The sequence below is a fragment of the Lasiosphaeria miniovina genome (assembly GCF_030549165.1).
Source record: "Lasiosphaeria miniovina strain SMH2392-1A chromosome Unknown B0T26scaffold_5, whole genome shotgun sequence".
Lineage (NCBI taxonomy): Eukaryota > Fungi > Ascomycota > Sordariomycetes > Sordariales > Lasiosphaeriaceae > Lasiosphaeria > Lasiosphaeria miniovina.
Genome location: NW_026848224.1, coordinates 1,139,031 through 1,163,340, shown reverse-complemented (window position 1 = coordinate 1,163,340; position 24,310 = coordinate 1,139,031). Strand labels below are relative to the sequence as shown.

Below are 24,310 nucleotides of genomic sequence, written 5' to 3'. Positions count from 1 at the left end.
AATGATGCTTTTCGTAACCCCAATCCCCTCTGAACAGGAACCAGCCGCAGGCTCGAAGAAGCAAATCCCAGTGGTCCGCCAGTGGTCTGCGATCAACGGACAGGTCCGGCCCGGACATCGGGCGTTCGGTAGCTGATAGACAGACTATAGCGGCGGTAGAAGCTGAGTGGGAGTCCGGTTCACACAGGCAAGGAGCGTTGAAACCCGAGAGTTGTCGCGCTCATAGGGGAGACGCTGTAAATGCTTGCATTCACACAGCCACAGACACTCAGCCCTGAACTGCTGCTATTTCCCTTTTTATTCTCGACGCGGCTCTCGCCCACATTATCTATTCGGTTCTCGACTCGTTCTGCACGTATCGGGCCACCTGTGTAAGAAAAGTACATTCGTAGGGTAGATCGCGATCGCGCCCTTCCGTCTCTAGTGGGAAGCTACCCCACCTGCTGCTGCTAGACGTCATTTGACGGGCCCCTGGGCAGTGGGGGGGGCAGCAAACATAACAACGCCACCACCCGGGGCAGCTGCAGCTGAAGAGCTATGACATCATCACGACGGAAACACCAGCTCGCCGCCTTTAAAGAAACAGCAACACCCCAAGCCCCCTTTTCGCCTCGAGACCAAAAAAGAAGCAACTCACCAAACCAAACAGAACCAAAAAAAATAAACCAACTTCCCAATTGAGACCTTCGCAAACAAGAACCACACACACCACACTTACACCACCACACAAATCACAAAAAAACATGTCGTTCCTCACAGAAGCCGCCGCGCGCCGCGTCGCCACGCTCGGCGTGCCGCGAGCCATGGCCGCGTCAGCGCCGCGGGCGTCCTTCTCGTCGAGCGTGACGATGCAAAAGTCGGTCATGGACACGGCCAAGGACACGCTCAAGACGGTCGACCGGGCCGTCAGCGACAAGCTGGTCGACGGGATCGACATTGCTAGTACGCCGCTCCCCCATCCATCCTTCCCGTCCCCGACGCCCATTTCTCACCCATCCCATCCCAACCCTTCCTCATATGCACATATACATATAAAAACACAACCAGCTAACACCCCCCGCCACAGCCAACGTATCCGCCAAAGTCAAAGAAGCCACCGAGCAAGTCCGGCAGGGCAGCGCAGCCGACACGGCGTCGGAGCTGCAGCGCAAGGCGCAGGGCGCCGCGTCGGAGCTAGCGGGCAAGGCTCAGAGTGCGACGGGGCAGACGGAGGGGTCTGCGGCTTCGGCGGCGGGGCAGGCCAAGGGGGCGGTGCACGAGTGGGCGGGCAAGGCGCAGGGCAAGGCGGACGAGGTGGCGGGCAAGACGTCGGGGGCGGCGTCCAAGGCGGCCGGCAAGGCCAAGGGCGCGGCCGAGGAGGCGAAGCGGAGCCTCTGAATGCCTTCTACTCTCTTACCTCGCGTATGTGAATAGATGGATGGAGCTTACGGACGGGGAGGTGCCGTATAACGAGCCATGACTCGCGGGAGGGACGAGATGAAGGAGAGAAGCATGACTAGATGCTACTGGTATCTTCTACCGCTCCTCTTCATGTACCACCTACCTTTTGTACCATATTCACTTATCGGCTCGCGTGTTGCTGCCTTGAGCTACATCACACTGCGAGTTGCTTGTATTAAGGGATCACGCCGGGCGGTGGAGAGTAGTTAGAACAGACTGGAAACGTTATTCCGTGATTCTTGTGCTGCCGTGAAAAGTATACCACTACCCATGCGTGACGAGAACGAAATATAATGCCACGTCACATTGTGATTTTCCAGTACTGCACAGCTGCCAACAGGTCCTGGCCAACCACTCGGATTGCAAGATAATACCAACCCCCAAGACACATGCAAGACAACACAGCCAAGAACGTTGTTCACAATATAGAAAGGGGAATGGATGTGCCGGCGCACATCACCGCCCAGTCTGAAGGGTCTCTACATACCGGGACGAGCAAGATGGTCAATCTGCAAGCGAACCCTAGGCTCGCCTGCTGCTCGCACCGAAGCCACGCCGTTGACTCCGGGTGGCGCCGGTTGGTAATTTGCTCTTCCCGCCAATATATAAGCGTCAGGGATAGTCCTCGCCCTGCGCGCTCCCTGGCAGCGGGATTTCGCAATTCCGTCTCTCAAATGTGCCGAACGTCATACAGAGCATCAAGGTCGTGTGGTTATCCTTTGTGCTCTACCTGAAAGTGCGGTTTGCAAACTGCGGCCAAGGGTTCCAGAGTAGTACAGCCGGCCCCATCAACCACACGCGCATGAAGCCCCGAGACTCCCCACGGCGCAGCCCTGGTCCCCCCGACAGTCTCTCCTTCCCCCAAAGCCAGAAACTCTGGGGCTGAGCCGTCTGCAATGTTTGATATCCCGCCGTTATACTGGTACATCAAGGATTGGACTCGCCTTGTGAACCTCCTTATAAGCGGGCTTGCATAAATGCAAATTTGTTTTGTTTGTGCTCAGGGTAAGTGATTCGAGAGGAAGGGAGAGGGAGCGTGAAAGAATACTTCCTTTCCGAGCCTCGCCCCCATAGTCTCATGACAAAGGAACGGGAGCACAGTCAATAAATGCCAATCATGCTTCGTTTCATGCTTCGTTTCATGTTCTGCTGGACCGAGACCGCTAAAGGCTCGTCGGGTATCGTACAGTAGTATTTCATTCCTGCGCACAAGTGTTGCGAATCGTCGTATAATAAAGGCGTGAAGACCTCGGCGCCGCTTTCTCGTCCAAGGCAGCAACCTATCTAGTCGGTAAGCACACCCGTGACACAGTCCGGGGATCATTGCCACTGCTCAAAGAAGACAAGTGGCGAGCCGTAGACGCGACACTGCCGCTTAGATGCGAAAGAGTGGCCATCATCTGTTTCAGGACACTATCCCTCTTCAAAGAAAACACGCTTCGTTCCGCGCTCGCGGTCGCTCTCCATCTGCTCCAGCTCGCGGTCGATTTCCATAATGTCCCTCATCTCTTGCTCAATATCGCGTTCTGCTGCCTCGGACTCGTCGTCTGGTACGTCGGCTGCAAAGTTTAGGTCGTTTATGAACATTAGTCCGGCATCACGCGGCCGGTTGGGTGCTTGCCCCTCTGCATCGGGAGCCTCGGTTGAAGGACGGATGTCCACTGGCTCGTCGACATCACCAAACAGGCCTTTGGCGGATCCTCGTGGCCGTTGCCGCAGCAGCCCGGCGCCGGCTCGGGACACGCTGAGGTTGAATGCAACACTGTTGGGCTTTTCGGGTCTTGGGAATGCAAGAATTGCCTTGGCCGTGCCATTGTCGGGCCGTGTCTTTTTGCGGGCGCCGACGAGGCGACTGGTGAGTGAGGATGTGGCTTCTTCGCTCTCGTGCACGACGACAATGCGGCTCTCGCCCTGGACGAGTACTTCGACTGGCAGCCCTTCTGGGCTTGGTGTCCCGTTTTCTCCGGGCGAACTCGGCCGCTTAGTTCCGAACACACTGCGGCTTTGCTTGGGGATAGCAATAGCACCCGTGCACCGCTCGCCTAGTAGTCCTACACTAAGGTCCGCAAGACGAATCATGCGGGTGGGCTGAGCGCCGCTCCAGAGATTTACTCCGCCGCCACCAGCGCGACGCAGTTGTGCATCCCAAAAGCGAGAAATCACCGGAATGACGGAGACGATGGGGTCTGCGCCGCCTAACCAGAGGATGGCGCTTTCGTCGCCGGGTTCAGCACCTCGTCTCGGAGCAAGTTTGGCGACATGGATGCCGCCTCGAACGGCCGCGAGCTTCTCCGAGCCGCCAATCATGGAGGCGGCGATGGCATCTCGTCTTGTGTGGGGCGTCATAGGAACGAACTCGCCAGAGCTTGGCGCCGCATTCTGGGCTGCGGGGTTCCGCAATGGGCTGGTTCCCTCCATGTGGCCAGAGACGCTGAAGGACGTGATTGCCGAGCCGCGAAGGCCCGCGCCTGCTTTGCTGAAAAGACTGCCGCCAGAGCCGGAGCTACTGGTCGGACCCCCACCATTGATATCCCAGATTCCCCATTGCCCATCCGCAAGCAGCGTGAGGATCGCGCGGCCATGGGCGATCCAGTCAGCCGCGATGATTGGCTTCCGGGCAGTCGACATGGCTGAGCCGCGGGTGAAGGGGGGATAGAGGGAGACCAGCCAGGAGCCCTGGGTCGGGAATGGGCCTTCGGAGGTGTCGTCAGAAGGAAGTGAGGGGATAGAGTAGTCGTAGATGCGCACGGCGTGGGGTGAGGCAATTGTGAGAAGCTGAGTAACATTCAACGGGTTGAAGGAGATGCTGGCCAGAGGCGAAGGGAGATACTCTGTCTGGAATGGGTCGACGTGGGCGACGTGGCCAGGCGTTGAGTCCAACGTCACGTCCCAAAACCGCAGTGTGCCACTCGCCTCGCGAGAGTATGCCGATACGATGGCACGGGTGACTGGGCCCTTTGATGCTGCTGCACGTTCCAGGGACCTACTGCGCGATCCAGGCTTTTGTTTCACCAAGGTCATGGCGATACCTTCTGAAGGCCGAGCTTGTCCTCCCAGCAGGGTCAATGTCTCTCCCCACAGGCCCTTTCCTGCGCTACCGGCCAGTAGACCCTGCCTGAGCTCTGGCCTGAGCTTGCTCTCGTGTGAAGGGGGAGTGAGGGGCAGCGTGACGACGTAGGTGTCATTAGTGGCACACGTCACGGCGAAGACAAGCTTGGTTTTGAGGATCTCTGCACCGTTCCAGGCGGCATCTTCGGCGCCGCAGGGGGACATGGGAAGGACGGCGATTTGTAGGATAGCGGTTCCAAATGCCAGGTCGAGTGTTTGTGTGATTTCGGGGAGGGGGGATGAAGGTGCAGCGGGGTTCTCGAACTCGGGCTTGTCAACAAACACGGTGGGTGCGGAGGGGCTGGGGTCATCATCATCAGAGTCTAGTATCATGACGGCATCCTGGGAGCTCGAGCCGTTGTGGCCCTCTGTGCTTGGCTTTGGGGCCTTGAGCCGCTGGCCGCCGCGCCAAAGCAACGTGATTCCATTGTCGTGGCCGTAGATGAGCACCGAGGCTCCCTGGGGCGATTGGACAGGATAGGTCTTTACGTCGTGTACTCGGTAGTCGAGAGTATAACTGCAGAGGACAAAAGTCAGTAAAGGTCACGGAACTGGCGAAAGTGCATTTAGGGCGGATTGACATACGTGTACTGCGTGTTTTGCGCCGTGCGGCGCGTTCTTGGAATGGGCTGCATCGCAGTCGGCAATTTTGAAGCGCAGAAGGGAGAGGTTTCGGAGTAGACGAGCAGTTACGATGCAAAATCTAAGCAGAATCCATGTGGCGAGGGTGCTCGGCGTGGAAATGCTCGAGGGGAAGTGTTACGGATTTTTTGGTGTGCAGAAGAAATGGAAAGGCGAAGCTGAGCCGACGTGAAGCTACGAAATTCGCGGCACCGTTTCTAGGAGCGCGTTGAGGAGCTTGGACCACCTCCTTCCCCCCACAGTGCTGCCATACAGTGTGGATTCTACATTGAGGGAATCAGACACAGTGGGGCTAAAACAAGGCAGCGACGCTACGACGACGGAAACAATCTGCAAGAAAAAAGAAAAGAAAAAAGGACACCTACGTAGACAAGAAATACTACTACGGCAGCTGCTTCCAGACTTTCCCTTATTTTTTACCTCCTATTTTGTTCTATTTTTTTTCTTCTATTTCTTTTTGTTTTGTTTGTTTTGTTTTGTTTTATTTTGTTTTATTTTCTTTCCTTTTTGGCAGTTATTACCTTCCAAGTTATTAGAGCCTGGACCTCTTTCATCTTCTCTGGCTTTCGCTGCAGCCCCCATAGTTATAGTCATATCCAAATGATTGACGCTGCGGGACTTCCCACGACGCGTGAAACATGGTTGGGTTACGGCTCGAGCTCTCATCAGGCATTGGACTGTGTTATCAGGCCATTATATCGAAAGAGAAACATGAAGAACACCCAAGGTCAACGTGCTGTGCAGTGCTGATACGTAACGAAAACAGACGCTACCCACAGCCGCCGCATCCTCCTCCGCCGCAGCCGCCTCCGCTGTCTCTCCCGCCGTCGTAACCGACAGAACTGTGCCCCCCTCTGTCGTGACTACTACTGCCGCCGCCGTCGTGGCTAAAGTGGTGGTGGTGGTGGTGGTGGTGGTGGCTTGTCTTGGTTGACTTGACCGTTTGCAGCCTGAAAGAGAGCGCGATTAGCCTCATCTCCGCGCCATAGAACGTGTCGGAGGCCTTCCGAAACTGCTGTTTGTAGGTCTCAAGTTCTGTCCCGAAACTTCCGACAGTCTCTTGGGCGGCTTCCAGGGACGCTACTTCGGTGTGTTGGAGCTTCCAAATAGCTCTGCGCCGTTGAATCTCGGCCGTCTCGGCTGCATTGGCTGGGTCGTAGTAAGATTCGCCATACTTCAACGCCCACAGCTGCGCTGTGTTGTCCTGCCATACAGAGCGGCCCACCCCGCGAATCGTGTCGTCGTGGTTGATGGCGGACCCGATGTACCTGATGCAGTACCGATCATAGGCGACAGGAGCAAGCTGGTGCGTGTGCCAAACAGGGTCGATGTCAAGGGTTGGCACGTAGACGGACCCGACACCCTCCTTCATGAGATAGAGGAACCGGAGATAGCGCGAAACGGTATTGGGCGGCGCGTCGGAAGGCGAGCTGTCGTGAACAAGGCGATGAACCCAGCCACGAAGCCGCCGCGGCAGACTCGGCGTATAGAACTGGTCCATAGGTTGAATATGGGGAATGTGAGTGCGTTTATAGGGTATGGTCTAAGTGACCTTGATTTGCACCTTGGGCAAACGAGGGCTTTGTATCCAGGGCGATACCTGGCCCACTCCTTCATTAGGGTGGAATACGATGTGTCAAAATCTGCCAAGCACTTATATACCCAAATGTCCATTTTGTCTGCAGACGCAGAAGACAGTGTGACGGTGGGTACCAACGGCTCGTTAAACCGTATGGCAACAATTCGGTAAGTCGAACTAGGATACGCTTGCTCCCATTCACGCTCAGAAAGTGTGTCGTTGGTCCTGATACGCATCCTGGCCAGCGGAAACTCAATCCCTTCATCCCAAAGGGTTGCGAAATGGGGAGTGATGTCTCTCTTGAAACCCAACGGCGAAAGGAGGTGGGAGTAGAATATGATGACAACGTCCCTGCCCAGGCACTGTCAGGCCATAACCAATTACTCACTTATGAAGCCAGGTATTAAGCAAGGGGACTCCAACTATACGACCCATGGTGGCAGCGGCCACTCTTTCTTTGGCACATTCGGGCCACGAGAGGCCATCCAAGTTGCCAATAGTTTCAGGTACATCGAGTAGCGGACCTCGGCGCTTATGAGGATGCACCGAAGCCTCCACTGGGCTGCCCCGTTTGCCTCGGAGATGCCGAAATAAGGCTCTGGGAATTCCGAAACGTGTGATTCAGAGTTCGCATAGGCGATAATTTCCTTGAATATCCGCATGAGCATCAGGTGGCCCTAATTATTTCCGCTTATTACCGCTTATTAGTGAGCTTCCTTTATTGACCGAGGGCCCAAGACTTTGGCGGTATGATAACGCACCTTGATTCTCTTGTTCGAACCAAACTTCTCACTGATAGGAGACAGGTCTGTCACTGAAACCTCCTTATCCGGAGCAGGGTCTTTCGACGAAATAGCTTCATTTTACAAGATCTATGGCGCTCGGGGAGAAGACTGAGAGAACTGAACGGATTAGGCTCTGGCACAAGCCGCGGTATTTTATGGGATTCCTTATCGCAACGGCTTGCGTAGAACAGGTCAGCCCTAACAACCTACATCGCTCGATGCCAAGGCTTCCAATCACATAAAAGGAAACAAGAGAAGCTATAGAATCTGTATTGGGCTAAGGGGTGCAGGTAGTACAGCGAGCGAGAGGAGATACATGTTCCCTGTACCACTCTCTCAGTGCGTCAAGCCATCTATCTCCATCCACAGCACCCAGCCACACACGCCATCAATTCAAGCCCCCAACTCTCCCCGCAAGGCCACGAATCCCCTCGGGCCCAACCTTGAGCACGACCCAGTCGTCCATGCGCGCCGCGCCGAGGCCCTCGTAGAACCTCAAGGCCCTAACATTGTCCCGCAGACACACCCACTCCATCTTGGCGCAGCCGGCGGCATGGGCCTCGCGCGCCATGGCCTCGACCAGCAGCCTGCCGTAGCCCAGCCGCCGGTACTCGGGCAGCACGTACAGCTCCTCGAGGCAGACGCCCGGGCGCGCCCGCCACGTCGAGAAGTTGTACAGGTAGACGGCCAGGCCTGCGGTTGTGCCGTCGGGCGAGATTATCAGGAGCGGCCAGGCGAAGCGCGGTTGGGGAGTCGGGTTTGGGTTGGTGGTTGTTGTAGCTGAGGGTTGGGAGGAGGTGTCGAGGTGGAGCGTCGAGCTGAGACTCGCTTCGGTTGCTTCGACGACGGTGTCGGGAGCCTGTTCGGCTGCTGCTTTTATGATGAAGGATAGGATCGTGGGGACGTCTGCGTCTGAGTTAGTGATGTGGCGTCTAGTCTGTTTGGCTGTTGGAAGTCGGATTCACCTGCTGACCGTGCGAACCGGACTGTGTGGGGAGGTGGCATCTTGCTGGAGTGTCAATGAACGAACACGGAAGTGTCTTTCGTCTCAAGATTGCTTTGATGGATGGTGGTGTTATTTTGGACGTAAGATGTAGCCCTGGAGCGCTAGGCCTTATATGCGTAACTGGGGCGGTTGATAGTTACATGTGAGATCCGCCCCGCGCCCTTATGTATACATCGATACCGAATGCAGTTTAGGGGGTTGGTCTGTACTAGACTAATCCGTGACAATATGTTACAAGGCCCGTAAAGTCGGCTTAGCGGGATCTGCTGCGTGTAGTAGCTGATGCATGTTTCCCAACACTGACTTTTGGAACTAGAGGACCGGGACTACTAGGTCTAAGCTACTTGGACGATAAATTCTTGGCTACGAGCATTTCTCGTGTAGCGAGACTGCACATACTGTTCACCAAACCCCCAATTTCCGTATTCCGTATATCTATTCGGGTTACTTTTCACACAGACAATATATGCCGGGGTCTGGACTGCTGTTTTTAGCGGGCACGTAGCCTCAAGTTTCAGCAGTCTAGGCCGCATCAACAAGTACATATCGGGCGGGGCACATATCCTCTCGGTATTGATAGTACCCGCATAGTACTAAACCCCTCGCATATAGGCAAGCGCTATACACCTCCAACCCTTAGGTTGGCGGGAAACCGAGCTTATAGCGGTTTATACTTGCGGCGATAAAGGCCATCTTTCCTGCTAATGCCGAGGCGCTGTTGCAGACTTCGTGTCACTAATCCGGCAGTCGCTCGAATAGTACAGGCCCTGTGATTTTGGGTGGAGGCTATGGGTGGAACAACGGAAGCGTGTCCAAACAGGACGGCACCTGATCAACAAAGGAGATTAATCTATGATAACAGATGAATAATTGATCACTCAGGTACCTAATGGCCTACAAAGGAATAGGCACCACTCGTACTCCGTTCTCGGAGTCATACTATCCGCCTTTGTTCCTCTTGGAACAACAGCCCAGACGGTATGGAGCAGCCGGTCTGGTGTCTGAATATATTTATTAGTTTAATATCCAGGACATGTATCTGTCTTTAGCCCGGAACGAGATTGTGTAAGATAGTTCCAGAACTCGATACAAATAGACCTATTTCTTTGCCTGTGTTAAATTAGTGTAAGTAATATTTAGTTCATGTTCACAACGCAGCCTCTCTGGTTTAATACAACATCAGAGCCCATCTCCAAATGGCTTCATATCCAAGTCTTAAGGAGGGCCTTAGATTGGAGCCATAAAAGACTTCAAGCTTTCTCCTAGCCTGGGCCAATTGTCCCATCATCATCACTCTGACCCATCATCATCACCCTGACAAACTTCACAGCGGGCAATCGCACACAATCAAGAGTATACACCAGGCGACGACGCCAAGTGCATTACTCGACCCCTTCGCCAGCCGGCACACCTTCGCCAGCCCACCCCAATGGTCTTCGACAACGAGCCAGAGTGGACGCCGGGCGACGACGCCAAGTTCACGACGCGGTCTCTCGGTAACCGTGCTCTCGCGAGCCACTCATGCCATGACTCTAACAAATCTGCTGCGTCTTCTCAACGTGTGCAGACAGACGAGCACTTCGCCTCCACCGATGATGCTAACGAGGAGTACCCAACCCGCGGGGACACTTTCGACGACATTCTCAAGCGGTTGGCCGAGATGGGCCCCAACCCGGAAACCGACTCGCCCAGGCCCAGCCCCGCTCGGCGGCTGCTGAACAAGGTCAAGAAGGAGGTCAAGAAGGAGGTCAAGAAGGTCGTGTCGCGTGCTTCCTCTCCCGACAGCCATGCACGCTCGATGCCGGCGATCCCAGAGGAGAAGCCCGAGGAGCCCGAGGAGCCCGACGAGGAGGAGGAGGAGGACAACCCTCAGCCCCGCATGCGCAGACGCATCTTCATTGACAACAGTTCCCGTGGGCGTAGGGACTGGCCCAACGGCCTGCGCCAGATCGGCTACGATGCCGACGACGACACGGCCACGTACGAGGACATGTACGGAGACCGCTGGATTTCTAGGAGGGAACTCGGTACGGATGGCTCTGGCCTTGCCGGTAAGCGAAATCCCCTTTTGTCTCCTCGCGTGATCGCACGATGCTGGCTGGCCTGCTGACAAAGTAGAATGTGCTGGTAGACATCGCCGGCATGTGCGACTTTGTTGTTTGTTCGGTATTTGAAATGAAATAACTATAACAGTTGAGAAAATTTGTTTTGATTCTTAATCGTGCTTCAACTTCCGCTATGAAGATGTGAGATGTCTCTTTTGTAATAACCGGCACAATACTACCAAGTGATTTCCCACCCCCGCGAACCAACAGCCCATTCGAACAGCCAATGCCCAAGCCACATCACACGCGGGCTTTGAGTGGCGCCAGTCCAAACGTGGCCCAGAACTCGCGAGAGTCGTAGCAGCGACCCAGGCGCTCCATGGACCTCGGCAGCGCGCGCACGCCCTCTTCAACCATCAACTCATACACCCAGCGGGCCTGCTCCGTCGGCTGCTTGTCGTCCTCTCCCTCGCCCTCCCCAGCCGGCACAGCCACAGCAACATCCGCCCAACCCGCCAGCAGCGCCCACCAGTCATAGACAAAGCCATCGGTGAGCATCCAGCGCTGGCCGGCAGCAGCGCTAGCCCACGCATCATCACCACCAGCCATGACAGCAGCAATGGCGCGCGCCACATCGACACCGTGAATCAGATGCAGGCTCGTCTTGCCGCGCACGGCGTCCTTGGTGGCGACGACGCGCCCGACCCAGTGCCGCGGGTCGCGCGCGCCGCCCCACAGGCCCGCCAGCTCCAGCACACACCCGCCCAGAGCCAGCAGCTCGTCCTCGGCCACGGCGCGCTTGTCGCCGGCGTCGTACGGCGAGCGCCGCGTCAGCCAGGGGCCGTCTGGGGCGCTGGCTGTCGCTGCCTGCCCGCTGCCGCCCGCTTGCTGCCACACGCCCGTGCTTCCGAGCTGGATGAAGCGGAACTTGCTTGTGCCAGAGTGAGGGTGGTGGTGCCGCCGGTGCGTGGCCTCGTACGAGTCGACGAGCAGCCGGCTGGGCCCGGCGCCGACGAGCGGGAACGTCACGAGCACGTAGCGCGCGCGCGGCAGGGCCGCGATGGCGCTCTGGTCGGGCGCCGCCGCGTCGAAGCGGAACGCAATCGTCGGGCTGCCTGCTACGGCGCGGCCGTCGCTGGTCGTTGCCGCGAATTGGATGTTGCGTGCCCGCAGCAGTGGGATCAGGAACGTCGCTGTCCAGCCCGCGCCCAGGATCAGGAGGTCTAGCTCTTCCATTTGAGATTGGAAGGGCGGGGCTTTGTGTGGGTGTGAGAGTGAGTGGTGTTTGAGACGGGTTGGTGGTTTGAGGCGGGATCTGGGCTGCAAACCGCGGGTGACCGGACGAGGTTGAAATTGCCGTTTTTGGGTTCGAGTCTGGAATGGAGCGCGGTTGGGCGATGACTAAGCGGATTGGCTTGGATGAGGTCATGACGCGACTGCAATGGACGAAAAGGAGCGAAGCGGGAACTAGCAAAGCGGAATTAGAGTTGCCTTTGGTCTGGGAGCTGCACAATCCCGTTTCGAGCTCAGCATTGTTTTGGTGTTTGTGACTGTTCTCGAATTAGTGTGGTCTTGGCCGCCCTCCCTATCGTTTTTCGCGAACAACAAAGCGCTAAAAACAAATTAGATCAAAAATTAAACTCTCTGCCGCAACCTATCTTTTTAACACTGCCCGTGACCCGATTTGTTGGCCTATGTCGCAGCTTCCAATTAGGTACAATTTTAAACCTCACCGCCTACTTAATTCTTTTTTCTTTTTTGCATCTGGATAAAACACTTACAAGTTGCAACCAATGTTTCGGCTCTGCCGAAGTTGGCCTGTCACTTGTCAGATATCAGTCGAGTTTCAGAACACAATAAGGCGAGTAATCGCCTGTCTTTGCTCTACTTTCAGGCCCAGACCCAAACGTCCTTTCAAAAGGATGAGTGTATCTTTCTGAGTTCCATGGATATCAGCGTCACAAGCCTCGTTTGGAATTGACTTTATGGTCTGCCTCAATAAATGACCGGTCCGATTTTTATCCACTCAATGCGGTCCGATTTTATCCACTCAATATGGCCGATATCAACATCTCATCCCAATAAGGCCTTGGAAGCGGCCTGGTTTCTCAATAGTATTGGGCCGTCATATGTATCCTATCGTCTCAGCTTAACTTCACCTGGGCCACCAGTTATCCAATTCTCTATGGAGTGACACTGATGACTGGAGATCGTTTGTTGCTGAGACATGGGCGGCCTTACCGATTGACACCAGCTTGTTAGCTGGTGCCTTGAACGGCCCCCTTCTCCCGTATCGCTGTCCATCGTTGAGTCTTTCCTTTCTATCAGAAATGCTAAACTATATGTACATACACAGGTAGCTAGCATGCTGGCTCAAGGTCACTGTGCAGGGGATAGCCAGTTCATCGTGTTTACTACCCCTTAATGCTCGTCCTGGATCCTTGAAAAACAACAAAACCAACAGCCGTGACCAATCCCGTACCAATCACCGAACAGTCTGCTACCCTTATATTTCTTCCAATTCGAGATGACCAGGCGGTCAACGTTCTACACACGGAGGCCTCTCTACCTCTAAAGTCTCTGTGGAACATTGTTGCTAGAGAGACTACTGACCTAGAAGTCAAGTGGGGCGATGACTGTATTGTCTCGCGACCCGTGTTCCGCCCCCTTCGCCGTGTATCAAGCGCCGAATCTCACGTTCGTGATGCCCACCGGCCTACCCTCCTCCCTATTCTTGTTACCTACCTCACATAGCTAACCGAGATTGAGGCGAGTTTCAGTATCTTAGCCATAACCTGGTTGATTCTCAGAAAGAACTCGCATCGGTCGGCGCTGCACACGTGAGAAAACAAGTTCAACTTGCACGAAAAATACAACCGCCAAAGCCGAAGTATCCAAAACTCTTCAAAAACTACGAGAAATTGCGCTTGCAAGCCTGGCGTTCAATTCAAGCCTTTCCCCTCCTCCCAGGCCGCTTTTGGGTCACTAGGTCAGGCAACCCTGGTCCGGTCCGCGTCTTGTACGATGCCGAGGATGGCACCCTGTTTGACGTTGCATACCAAGACCCTTATACGCCGCCACATTGCGTGAACGGGTGTAATGGGTTTTCCAAGTCATACTACTACCCTCAAGCAAAGGCCTATACTCCTGGAAACCAAGGCTTAGTGCCTAAGCACCCCGAGTAGGCATGGGCTTCGGTTTTCGAGCCTGTTTGTGGCGGTGCATTGGTGTGGGTTCTAACGGCCCAGTTCTCAACTAGAGAGACTGGACAGATTGAGAGGAAGAGGTAAGTGTTCAAATTTGTGTCTTCAATAGTCGAGGCGTGGTTTGCGGTTGACATGAGATGCGATTTCTTTTGGAATGCATGTGCCGTGGCCCTTCCCACTAATGATGGAGACCTAGCACCCCAAATCTTGTCTAAGCAGCGCTCTCAACAATGCAAACAAATCAAATACAGGGTCTATATTTGCTTTATTTGGTCCATACAAGGCTATGCTTGAAGCCAAAAAATGCCAATTTGAGTTAATATGTGTAATTGATTTGATTTGACCCGGTACTGAAGAATATTAATCCGGCCCGGGTAAAGATCGGAAGACCAAAAATCTTCGTGCCGGGACGCCGGAAGCCAGTGATGCCCAAGGCCATGCTCCAAAAGACCGAATTCCGCAGCCAATCCAACAGGCAGAGCAGCTTGTTGATGGTATCGCTTTGAAGTTGTCTTTGAAGCCCAATTACCAATTTGGCCACACTGAATAGCCTCGCGCAGCCGGCTGACATCGCCGGGATCGAGAGGATGTCCAAAGCCATGCGCGCAAGGCGTGGAAAGTCGTCTTTCCTGTTAACCCACCGAGCCAGTATGGCATCAACAGGTTTGACGACTTCCTGAAGGTATTCTTGAAGCTCTGAGCGGTCGGCAGCGGGCTCAACGTAGTAGTCATAGGGAAAATGCAATCTTTTGGCCCTGAAAATCCAGATTTTCATGGCGGCGGAACTTGCCGGCGATGCCCTCAATCTGGGAAAAATTGGCCCCAAAAATGCTCCACTTTTGGCAAATAGAAACAAAGCAAATCAAATATGAAGCTTTTTTATTTGCTCTATTTGAGCGGGATTTTGGTCCTATTTTATTTGGCTATATTTGCTTGTATTTGGGTTGCACCGTTTTATTGCATTGTTGAGATTGCCGTCTTGCCTTTCAGACTGCCGTTTCTGATTGCTCCCATGTTCCCCGCTGGACGCTGGATCTATCGAGGCTAGCCAATCAAATTCTGCGCCCAGACCACTATTTTAAGGTGTCGGATATAGTGGGCTAGATTTGATGCCTTCAATTCAAGGCATGAAGACGTTGGCGCTGATACCCCGCTTTTATTGTGATATTGGACGATTCCCACCTTAGTCGAGCGCAGATCCTCACAACAGCATTTCCATATTCCCCTTCCACACATCTCTTGGCTCTTCCTTGGACAGCCGGCCAGTAAAGCTTGACATCCCCCGATATGGCCCAGACCATGGATTACAAGAAGACATGGATTCTATTGCCCAACTACACGACCACCCCAGGCGGGCGTTTCCGCCTCGGTACCGTGGTCATCTATCCTGGATTACAAACCTTGTCGAACGGTTTGGACCTACCGGCTACGAGGTTGCACGAATCCCAGGCGACAAACTTCACGTGGGATCTCAATTCCGCGAAAAGGGCTTCGAGCATATTTTCGAAATTCGTTAGTTATCTATCACCATCAGTTAACACTGAAGATTCTGCGATCCTTCGGTGCGACAGCCTAGTCACCCAAGAATTTTATCCTTCAAATGCCGACTTGAAGGCGACGCTCAAATCCGCCGAGGTAAGGCAATATGTACTAAAATGGCCCTCTTCTACGATATACATGGTTGTTGGGGTCAAGATTGCGCGAGGCGCTTCTCTCTCGTCGAAGAAGACTTGGCCCGACTTTCGTGGCGTCACTCATCAAGCGTTCAGCTCCAGCTCTGAATTCGTTTTCGCTATTCGACTTCTCAAATTCAAGCCCACAAACCTGAAAAGTGGAGATTTCCTAGCGCCACCCATATCCACAACCGAGCCCAGTACTGCCCCGCATGGAGTCATTGAAGTCCCCGGGGCGCAAGCTGACGAGCAGCACGCTGCTGTTGCCATCTGGGAAAGTGGTTACCCATCGGCAAAGTCTCTGCACGTCGACAGTGTTTCAGCCTTCGAAGAAACCAACGTACAAGAAGAAACAGAGTTGATCCCGTGGAACCACGTCCATCGATTCAGCACCTCGACCACGTCAACAGACTGGTCAGGTGAAGGAGAGAGCATATTCGATAATGAGCCTGAAGAACCACTTGCTACAGCTACGCGAATAATGGCGTCCAACGATGCAGCGCCATTCAACGCAGAGACTTATTACTACGGTCTCAAAGCGGCTCTGAAGCTGATCTCGAGCACTGCAGCAAACGGAGTCCCCCAGAGCCAGCCGCCCCGAGACCCCACAGATTCCGGCTTTGTCTTGAAAAAACGGTTGCTCACCATCGAAGGCAGCCACTCTATTGTGCCCATCTGGGAGTCGGATATTCTTCCAGCCATCAGAAACTTGAACGTGGGGGACCACTTCTTGTCTGTGGATTGCCTTCGAATTGGACTTGGAATGGCTGCGGCGGACAATCCCGTCACGATACTAGTCCTTGCCGAGCCAAACACGGTCTCAGTTGGCGAGGGAAAATCCATCGCAACACAGATTCAGGACATGTGCCGATCGCGTGGACTGCCCGACGTCGAAGTCGAGATTGCCGAGATGATGGAACCTCACAACGCTGGTGAGAGGGCTGGAGGCCATGGCGATCCGCATGTGCTCGACGGCCCGTTTGACAGGAATCTCTACCTTGGTGCGTCCATCGGACCGCCGTGGAGCAATGCCTGGGGTTCCAGCGGATCATTCGGAGGACACGTCGTGGCGCGACAAAAGCCGCCATTCCATGACGAAGTTATCATGGCCCTCACGTGCGACCACGTCTGTTTCACATCAGAGAGAAATTACCTTGGTAGGCATCGACCATGTCTCCTGGCGTTTTCGCCCTACTCACATGAAGTAGAAACAAATCTCTTCGCCGATCGGGCGTACAAGATGACGAAAGCCTCGGCTCATCGATATGCAATGCTTGCACCGTCGGACGCTGACGCCGACGCCACGGAACAGTATATGCGAGAGCGATTGGCTCTTGCTGACGCGGACGTTATCGCGTTGCAAGGCAGCGGCGACGAAAGCTCTATCCGCGAGCTAGAAGAAGCGAGAGACAAGGCCGACAGAACCCTGCAGGATTTTCTCTCGGCAAAGCGCAAGGTTGGCGATGTCTTCGGCACCGGTGGTTCCCGGCTAGACACACCGACCGAAATGCCTATGGATTGGGCCGTCGTATTGGAGGACTTGAAGCTGCAACCGAGCGATCTGAACAAGGTCCGTCCCTCCCCCAAAGTGCCCGTCTTTGTAGTTATCGTGGCTGACGAAACTTTCATTAGCTCCCACCTATCCAGTTCTCAGGAAACAATAACGGCACTGTCATAAACGCAATAGAGAAGGCGATGGGCTTTCCGCCAATACGACTCCGGCTCGGCCGTCCTGGGCCGTCCGCGAGCCTGCTTCCCGGCACCATTCCAGGGCAGATCTCGCAGCTGCGTAGCGATCCGCCAAAACACAACGAGGTCTTTTTCAAGGTCGGCCGCACCACGGGCTGGACGGCCGGCCAGTACAACCCGTGCCGGTCCATGGTGTTCAACAAGGGCTCGCTGCGACATCCCGGCCGACAGGCGCCCGGCACCGCCACGGATCCATCCGGCCCGTGGCAACACTCTTACTCGGACTACCCGTGGTGTCTGTACTGGTGTTTTCTGGGCGTTCCATCTGACGTTCCCTTTGGCGCTAAGGGAGACTCTGGGTCATTGGTGTTCGACAGGGAGGGCCAGGCAACAGGATTGTATTTCTCAGGGTGGAACACCATTCCAGATGTGTCTTGCGTCATTTCCTTGGCCGCTGTCTTTCGAGATATTGAAACGCAGTTGGATCTGACCGGTGTTAGACTCGCAAGCTGAGCACAGATGCCGCACAAGTTCAACTATTGTCGTGGCGTGATCTCTCCGAGGGGCAGGGATCATTCGCTGGGTTACATGTTGACGAGTGGCTACTCACGTGGGGGCTGACGGTCATCGCCGCAAGTGTGAACCGCCGTAAGTTCGGCTTCCCGCCAACCTGCTGAGGATTGGTGGGCAGCGCTTACGTGTGTGCCAGGGGTTTAGTACTGTGCGGGTACTATTAACACCGAGAGGACATGTGCCCCGCCCGACATGTAGATACTTATTGAGGCGGCCCTGGCTGCTGAAATTTGAGGCCACGCGCCTGCCAAACAGCAGCCCAGACTGCGGCATATGCTATCTATGTGGAATAAGTCACGCTATTTATATGCGGAAGCAGTGAGTCTTCTTGGTGTACGTGTTATCGGCAAATCCATGTTTGTGCCGAACCTTGACGGCTCCGGGCCATTCAAGTTTCGGGTGTGTGGAGCGGAGCGGCCGGCATGTGATGCGCTAGTTTTAGCCGGATCCGAGAACCTTTCGTGTTGGACTTGTGCTTCGTGCTTCCGCCGGGTACTGGCTACTTTTCCGTGAACAGCTTTAATCTATATATCGCATAAATAGACTAGGCTAACTACTATTACCGAGAATCTAACTTCGGCGTTAAAGACCGCGTCTTTATTATCAAGAAGAGCCAATCTATAGATCGGATTGGCAACGACGAGATTGCCGTTGACGCGCATCAGCGGCTCGCTGGGGTGGACCATACACACGTGAGGCCCGCCGGCCGTGGCGTTGAGGACCGTGACGAAGGGCGCCAGCGCCGCGTTCCTGAGATACAGCCCCTCGTTGGGACGAGCCCGAGGTAGGAATCGGAGACGACGTGAACTAATCAGGAAGGCAGAAACTGTCAGCGCCATTCAGTAGGAAACGGCCGAGGGAGAAATGTTGCGAACCATGGGTATCTACTCGCGACGCGTGCGAAAAGTCGAGGTTTGAATAGTTGTACTTGGGGATGGTATCAATAAAGACGAAAGCTGCGGATGCGAACGGGAGAGACGCCAAGTGATGCCGTCTGGAGGGTGTCAACATTTTCAATGTCAGCTTCTGTCAGCCTCGTCGCTCGTGCAGTGGAGATAGGAGTAGAACATTGAAATTTTTACCTCTCTTTGCCTGCTTGATTATGCTGGAAATTCTTGGCGAGTAAGATGCAACGAGATTGGCAGCAAGGGCAGCCAGGCAGGCAAGCCGCAACAAGACCATTTTGACAGAGGTGCGAGCGGAATGTCGTCAAAGATTAGGTACGCAGGCGCTTTGAAATAGGAAGCTGGACAGAAAACAACCCTCAAAATACAACGAGCAGGCGCGAGATTTAGGTCGTCTATTTTTTCCAATAATGGAGTAACCAGGGCGCGGCTGCACATGGGATGTAACCCTCGCATCCCGAGACCCGTTGCGAGTGGAGAGATGGAGCCTAGTAAAGGCTGCACCGCGGAGAGGTGGTGACCCGATACTACCTCGTCCGGCATTTAGTAGCTGCCGCCATGACTCGGTTCCAGACATCGAGACCACACAACGGCGAGTACCTGGAATAGCCGATCCTCCCTGCAGCACACGTGTCGTCGTGGCCGGTTCCTCTATTGGCAACCCATTACGCCCGTAATCTGAGACCGCGCAGAAGAGGCTCGCAGGCGAGGAAGGCTACGTGACGAGTATCAGGTACCAATTTGCTATCACGATCCACTGCCTTGGCAACGAACTGCACGTGGTGGGCCGTATCCAGCGGCGGAGTCGGATCCGCGTCTGCCGTAAGGTCTTGGGATAAAAGGCAAGGGATGTTGGAGAAGATGGGGTATGCTAGGGGTTGGGAATTAAAGAAAGAAAATCCCGTAGAAAGTAAACAATCAATCGAGACAAGCAAAAAAGAAACAAGGCAACAAAGCCAAGACTCGAACCATGGACCTGGCAAAAGGCGAGGGGCGCCAAGCGGGTCGTTACCCCTGGGGATGAGGCTCGCCGCTTGACTACGAGTAGGGGACCAGGTAAGTAGGGTCTCTACCCCTCGCGGCCCCGAAGGTTGAAAGGTGTTGCGGAATAGAAGCCTATATGCCCTAAGCCCAGTGACGGCACCCCTTCAGATGATATAGGTACCCGACCTTGGACAGATAGGGCAGGCAGCAGGCCAACCTAGCGGACGGAAGAGCCGCCCTGGTCGCCTGTTTATTCTGTAATCCCGAGGCCAGTGCCTGCAGCTTTCGAGGGAAAGCTTTAAGCATCTATGGATGAGTACGTGCAGTGCACGAACATATCGTACGCAACCTACGAAGCCAGAGAATAACAAACTACCAGAGCCGCATCAGCCTTTCAAACCGGCACCTCCTGCCATTGACGCTCGAAGCGCCACGGGCTTTTCTATCAAGCCCAAGAGCTAAGTGGTCCAACGCTTCTCCCAAAGCAAGTCGATATGTACCTTTGATTTCTTCCCAAGGTCCATCACCTGGAAATTGAGGCGCTATCATCGGCAACCAAGGGTGGATTTCTCCTCGCCCCCTGCTACGCTCCTAACTAGGCCAACATTTCTGTCGGGCTTAGCAAGGTAAGCTCTCAACCTCCTATGAAGCTCGAGGTAATCCCGTAGTAGGAGAAACCATGCACTTTTGTCGTATTTACTCACGAGAAGTCCAGCAGGACCGACTCCCGGCACACAAGAAAAACAATAAATATGTATTCGATCTCGATCTCGAGCTCCTCCCCTCACGACCCAAGTCCCACTTTAGAGCTAGCCTGCAGCAGCGTCCTGCACGGCGCCCGTCTTTTCAGCCAGCCCTCGCCGCATCTAGTTCGAGCCGGGCAATCCCCACTGGCGCTTATGCCGCGCTAGTCGACAATATATGTCGCCCGCTGCAGGGCCGATGTTCTCGACCAGCCAGAGCACCTCCGTGTTACCCGACCGCCCCGCCTCAGCTCATATTGCGATAGCCTCCTTTCCCCCCCGAGAGACGAAATCAATACACGGCGGCGGGCTATTGGATATAGTCTAGTTATTTTATGTACGCGACATCGTAGGCGCAAGGTTCTAGAAGCTGCTATTGCGGTTTCAGCTCAATATGGGGACGGAGGCATGGCCGAAAGGGAATATGGCTGGAGGGAGATGTCATGGTATTGTTATGCTGTCTACAGGGATCAAACCCGACTAGATGGTTGATTATCTATAAAGGCTGGCGCCCGCCGAGAGCTTTTGCTCATCTGGATCACCCTCTATTGCCTCACTCCTTTAATCTCGAGATCAAACACACATACACACACACACACACACACACACACACACACACACACACACACACACCTCTTACCATGGCCGTTGCAGACGTCGCCGTCTCCGCGGAGCAGTCAGAGCAGTTCTCGTCCTTCGTGGAGCACTTGCAAGCCGAACACGGCAGCATCGACGGCAAGACGACCAACCTAAACCAGCTCAAGTCCTTCTATGACTTCATCGTGGGGCAGCCCAACGGGTCCGTGATCCTCGACAGCATCGTTAGCCCGGCCAAGACGGCAGCCCTCACGACGGCTTCCGTCAAAGACGCCGGATTCTCCAACGAGACAGGCGCCGCCGGCTCGCTCTTCAACGTCTGGGTCTACAACCAGCTGCAGGTCAAGGCCGACGGCCTAGGCCGCAGCTTCGACGGCAAGTCGTTTGGCCTCGTCGCCGGTCTCCCTGGCGGCGCGCTGTTGTATGTAGTTTTCGCTCGTCTCTGGCTGAAGCCTTTGCGGGCCGCCGCTAATCATTCTCAGTGGCACGTTGTACTACAACAGCAGCGAGGACGTCAAGGGCGATTGCGACATGTACATTGGGGCTACGCCGGTACGCAGCGAGTATTCTGTTCCTTTTCTACGCAGCTGTGACTGCTCACGCGTGACGAGACTGACATTTGCGGCGCTCTACCTACCAAATTCAGGGGTACCTATATGCCAACTTCTCCAGGGGCGGCAGCCAGTTTGCGGCCTTCCACGCCTTCAATGTCGGCGCCAACGCTGGCGGAGCTTGGGGCAGCGGCACCTGGAAATGAACGGCCTCCTCGAATATAGGCCATGTGCTCGCAAGGGATCTTGAAGACGGTGTGGACTCCAGGTGCTGTAAATGTTGCGGTCAGAATACTTGGGATTGTTCTCCATCTGTGCATTTGCTCGCGACCTAGAACTTCCTAGACTCAGCATATCAGGGACCTTAGCAAGCTCAGTTTCACCCAACGATCAACCATGTGCACAGGCTCCATGATGTGCCGTCGAATTAGAGCAAGCCTAGGTATATTGCGTCCCCAAAAGCGGGGTGCAACACCCCTTCATTGCCTCTCAGCTCCGGCTAAGTAGTTCCCGAGTCCTCCACTCCACTCTCACCAGACAGCCGACAGACAGCCTCAACTCACTTCACAAGTCGCAGTGCACATCCTCAACACAAGAACAAGCAAATGGCCAGCGAACTATCGCCACCGCGCTGGCCCGACGGCGCCAAGGCGGCCATCAGCTTCACCATGGACAACCTAGGCGAGGCGCAGGACGTGAACAAGGGGACGTGGCGGGGGCCGGTAGGGACGCACCCGTCGGTGCGCGAGCAGCTGCCGCGGATGCTAGAGCTTCTTGGCCAGCACGGCGTGCGCGCGACGTACTTCGCCGAGGCGTGGAGCCTGGCGGTATACCCAGACGCGGTCGCGGAGCTGCGGCGGCGCGGGCACGAGGTGGCGTGGCACGGGTACCAGCACGAGACGTGGAGCAGCCTGTCGGCTGCGGACGAGGCGGGCAGCTTCGAGCGCAGCTTCGCGGCCGCCGCGGCAGCGGGCATAGACGCGTACGAGGGGTTCCGCCCGCCGGGCGGCACCGTCCCCGACGCGGGGCGCACGTACGCGCTGCTGGCGCGGCACGGCGTGCGGTACGCGTCGCCGCTGGCTGACGACGATAAGGGCCGGTTTGGCGTGCTGGAAGGCCTCGACGGTGTCGTTGTGCTGCCGTTCGAGTGGCGTGCCGTAGACGCCTTTTACTACATGGACAAGTTCGCGGGGATCCGCAGGGCGCACGGCGCGCCTGAGACAGTGTTGCCGCCGGCTGAGTTCCGCGCCTTCTTGCTGGCCAAGATCGATGGTGTGGTGCGGGACAACAGCTTCATGTCCATCTTGTTCCACCCTTTTCTGCAGACGAGCGAGGAGAAGCTGGCGCTCATGGACGAGGTGCTGGCGCGCATTCGCGCCGATCCGGATATCTGGTGCGCGCCGTGCAACAAGGTTGCTCGCTGGGTGGCGGAGCATCCGGAACTCTTTTCCCCTGAGAAGTTATGATGAGACGAAATTATGAGTCGACGGAATGCGCCTTGGTTGAGCTCGATATCATGATGATCTAAAACCACAGCTTGTAATTAATTGATAGGTATCTCTGTGCGTTTTCGCTTCTTTGGCCGTGGCTCGAACCCCATTGTGCCCGTTCTACTTATAATATAGGTCTAAACTCCTAGTCAGTTCAGCCGCCGCCGAATAGTATAGCAGTATGCCACCACACCGGCAGCTGCTCCTGGGAGACCGATACCGATCCCGAGGCCCGGAGCAATCTTATCGGACTAGCTCAACCCGCCGTCGTTTGTAGAGCTACCGCACTAGGAGGACTGCCTGTGGCACCCGCTGTGAGACTTGCGTGAGTAGATGTTCTGAAGTGGTCTCTGACAACATCTAGAACAAAAAACCTACTTGCGATTGGAGGCCTTGTGCTATCTTTCGAGGTTGAGCCTGCGGAAGATTCGCCACTTGATGTCAGAGTCGGGCTGCCGTGGAGTGTTGTGGTAGTTATGCGAGACTCACCACTCGCGGTCGGAGTTGAGTCCCGTGAGTTAGGTGTGGAGGACGGAATGGCGGCTTCAGCCGCAGTTAAGCAGTAGCCATTGTACAAATCAAGCCCGCTCCGTATGTCGATCAAGTTAGACGAGCAGGAAGATGCAAGAAAGTAAGAAAGAAATAAAGAAATAAAGAAATAAAGACCTTCCCAGTGCGAGGAGGTCAGGCCGGCAGACGCAATCGTTTAGATAAGCCCCGTCTAATTTCTTGTTGCACGATAGGGGACCGTTCTAAAGGCCTCCTCTACCCCAGTTGACAAAGGCGCCGGTAACGCATGAACGAGCATCGCTGAAGTGGTTGTCTGCGGACCAGATGGACAAAGTCGCAGGGGCCGTCGTGGGAAGCGTCACTGCGACCTGTACAGGAGTATAGCCCGCACACGGAGCCGTCACGGCAGTAGCACAATAGGCATTGTAGAGCAGCTGCGCGCTCTGGATATCGACGGTGTGCTCTGGCATGCCGATTTGTGTAGCTAGACACGAAAGCCTCAACTACCGGCCTGAGGTCGCACCGGCAGACACACAAGTCAAGATAACTGCCAGACTCGTCTTTGCTGCATTTCAACGCGCCGTTCCAGAGACCGCCACGGTCCCAGATGATGAAGGCGTCGCTCACGCAATGCCGGGACTCGATGAAGCCGGCCTGGTCCCTAATTGACAGCGCACCTGGTGCCGCGGCCGAAGCAGGCTGCGCCAGGAGTTGCCAGGTGACAAAGGCTGCAAACAAAGCCGACATTGGTGAGATTACAATTCAACAAGAAAGAATACCGATT

The 24,310-nt window shown here is 55.1% G+C and overlaps 10 protein-coding genes across 10 annotated transcripts; 5 read left to right on the top strand and 5 right to left on the bottom strand.

Moving 5' to 3' along the window:
• The first annotated feature begins 431 nt into the window (after positions 1–431).
• On the top strand, positions 432–1,739 carry B0T26DRAFT_780223 (uncharacterized protein). Its single transcript, XM_060446683.1, has 2 exons — positions 432–942; positions 1,067–1,739. The coding sequence occupies exons 1-2, from the start codon at positions 744–746 to the stop codon at positions 1,375–1,377; spliced, it is 510 nt and encodes a 169-aa protein (XP_060294025.1). The 5' UTR covers positions 432–743; the 3' UTR covers positions 1,378–1,739.
• Positions 1,740–2,853: 1,114 nt separating this feature from the next.
• Positions 2,854–5,183, bottom strand: B0T26DRAFT_677127 (uncharacterized protein; the record flags this gene model as incomplete). The annotated part of the gene is made up of 2 exons (XM_060440062.1): positions 2,854–5,065; positions 5,134–5,183. 2 exons carry the CDS (start codon positions 5,181–5,183, stop codon positions 2,854–2,856), a joined length of 2,262 nt encoding a protein of 753 aa, XP_060294024.1.
• A 776-nt stretch (positions 5,184–5,959) lies between these two features.
• On the bottom strand, positions 5,960–6,691 carry B0T26DRAFT_677126 (uncharacterized protein; the record flags this gene model as incomplete). Its single annotated transcript, XM_060440061.1, has 1 exon — positions 5,960–6,691. One exon carries the CDS (start codon positions 6,689–6,691, stop codon positions 5,960–5,962), a length of 732 nt encoding a protein of 243 aa, XP_060294023.1.
• Positions 6,692–7,942: 1,251 nt separating this feature from the next.
• On the bottom strand, positions 7,943–8,559 carry B0T26DRAFT_752899 (acyl-CoA N-acyltransferase; the record flags this gene model as incomplete). The annotated part of the gene is made up of 2 exons (XM_060445594.1): positions 7,943–8,460; positions 8,520–8,559. The coding sequence occupies 2 exons, from the start codon at positions 8,557–8,559 to the stop codon at positions 7,943–7,945; spliced, it is 558 nt and encodes a 185-aa protein (XP_060294022.1).
• A 1,430-nt stretch (positions 8,560–9,989) lies between these two features.
• On the top strand, positions 9,990–10,744 carry B0T26DRAFT_752898 (uncharacterized protein; the record flags this gene model as incomplete). The annotated part of the gene is made up of 3 exons (XM_060445593.1): positions 9,990–10,056; positions 10,132–10,611; positions 10,692–10,744. The coding sequence occupies 3 exons, from the start codon at positions 9,990–9,992 to the stop codon at positions 10,742–10,744; spliced, it is 600 nt and encodes a 199-aa protein (XP_060294021.1).
• Positions 10,715–12,140, bottom strand: B0T26DRAFT_856915 (uncharacterized protein). Its single transcript, XM_060447703.1, has one exon. It carries the CDS (start codon positions 11,839–11,841, stop codon positions 10,906–10,908), a length of 936 nt encoding a protein of 311 aa, XP_060294020.1. The 5' UTR covers positions 11,842–12,140; the 3' UTR covers positions 10,715–10,905.
• Positions 12,141–15,010: 2,870 nt separating this feature from the next.
• B0T26DRAFT_343808 (uncharacterized protein) lies at positions 15,011–17,853 on the top strand. Its single transcript, XM_060434502.1, has 3 exons — positions 15,011–16,641; positions 16,693–17,054; positions 17,117–17,853. The coding sequence occupies exons 1-3, from the start codon at positions 15,099–15,101 to the stop codon at positions 17,684–17,686; spliced, it is 2,475 nt and encodes an 824-aa protein (XP_060294019.1). The 5' UTR covers positions 15,011–15,098; the 3' UTR covers positions 17,687–17,853.
• Positions 17,854–21,019: 3,166 nt separating this feature from the next.
• Positions 21,020–21,732, top strand: B0T26DRAFT_677121 (uncharacterized protein; the record flags this gene model as incomplete). The annotated part of the gene is made up of 3 exons (XM_060440060.1): positions 21,020–21,396; positions 21,458–21,527; positions 21,622–21,732. The coding sequence occupies 3 exons, from the start codon at positions 21,020–21,022 to the stop codon at positions 21,730–21,732; spliced, it is 558 nt and encodes a 185-aa protein (XP_060294018.1).
• Positions 21,733–22,073: 341 nt separating this feature from the next.
• On the top strand, positions 22,074–23,062 carry B0T26DRAFT_873044 (uncharacterized protein). The gene has a single exon (XM_060447979.1). It carries the CDS (start codon positions 22,132–22,134, stop codon positions 22,990–22,992), a length of 861 nt encoding a protein of 286 aa, XP_060294017.1. The 5' UTR covers positions 22,074–22,131; the 3' UTR covers positions 22,993–23,062.
• A 706-nt stretch (positions 23,063–23,768) lies between these two features.
• B0T26DRAFT_752893 (uncharacterized protein) lies at positions 23,769–24,273 on the bottom strand (the record flags this gene model as incomplete). The annotated part of the gene is made up of 2 exons (XM_060445592.1): positions 23,769–23,989; positions 24,075–24,273. The coding sequence occupies 2 exons, from the start codon at positions 24,271–24,273 to the stop codon at positions 23,769–23,771; spliced, it is 420 nt and encodes a 139-aa protein (XP_060294016.1).
• Positions 24,274–24,310: the final 37 nt, after the last annotated feature.

Bases quoted from the DNA above. Each gene is read 5' to 3' on its own strand.
- B0T26DRAFT_780223 (XM_060446683.1), top strand. From the start codon at position 744: ATGTCGTTCCTCACAGAAGCCGCCGCGCGCCGCGTCGCCACGCTCGGC. The intron at 943-1,066 runs GTACGCCGCTCC...CCCCCGCCACAG, and splicing joins CGACGGGATCGACATTGCTA to CCAACGTATCCGCCAAAGTC.
- B0T26DRAFT_873044 (XM_060447979.1), top strand. From the start codon at position 22,132: ATGGCCAGCGAACTATCGCCACCGCGCTGGCCCGACGGCGCCAAGGCG.
- B0T26DRAFT_856915 (XM_060447703.1), bottom strand. From the start codon at position 11,841: ATGGAAGAGCTAGACCTCCTGATCCTGGGCGCGGGCTGGACAGCGACG.
- B0T26DRAFT_343808 (XM_060434502.1), top strand. From the start codon at position 15,099: ATGGCCCAGACCATGGATTACAAGAAGACATGGATTCTATTGCCCAAC. The intron at 16,642-16,692 runs GTAGGCATCGAC...CACATGAAGTAG, and splicing joins ATCAGAGAGAAATTACCTTG to AAACAAATCTCTTCGCCGAT. The intron at 17,055-17,116 runs GTCCGTCCCTCC...AACTTTCATTAG, and splicing joins AACCGAGCGATCTGAACAAG to CTCCCACCTATCCAGTTCTC.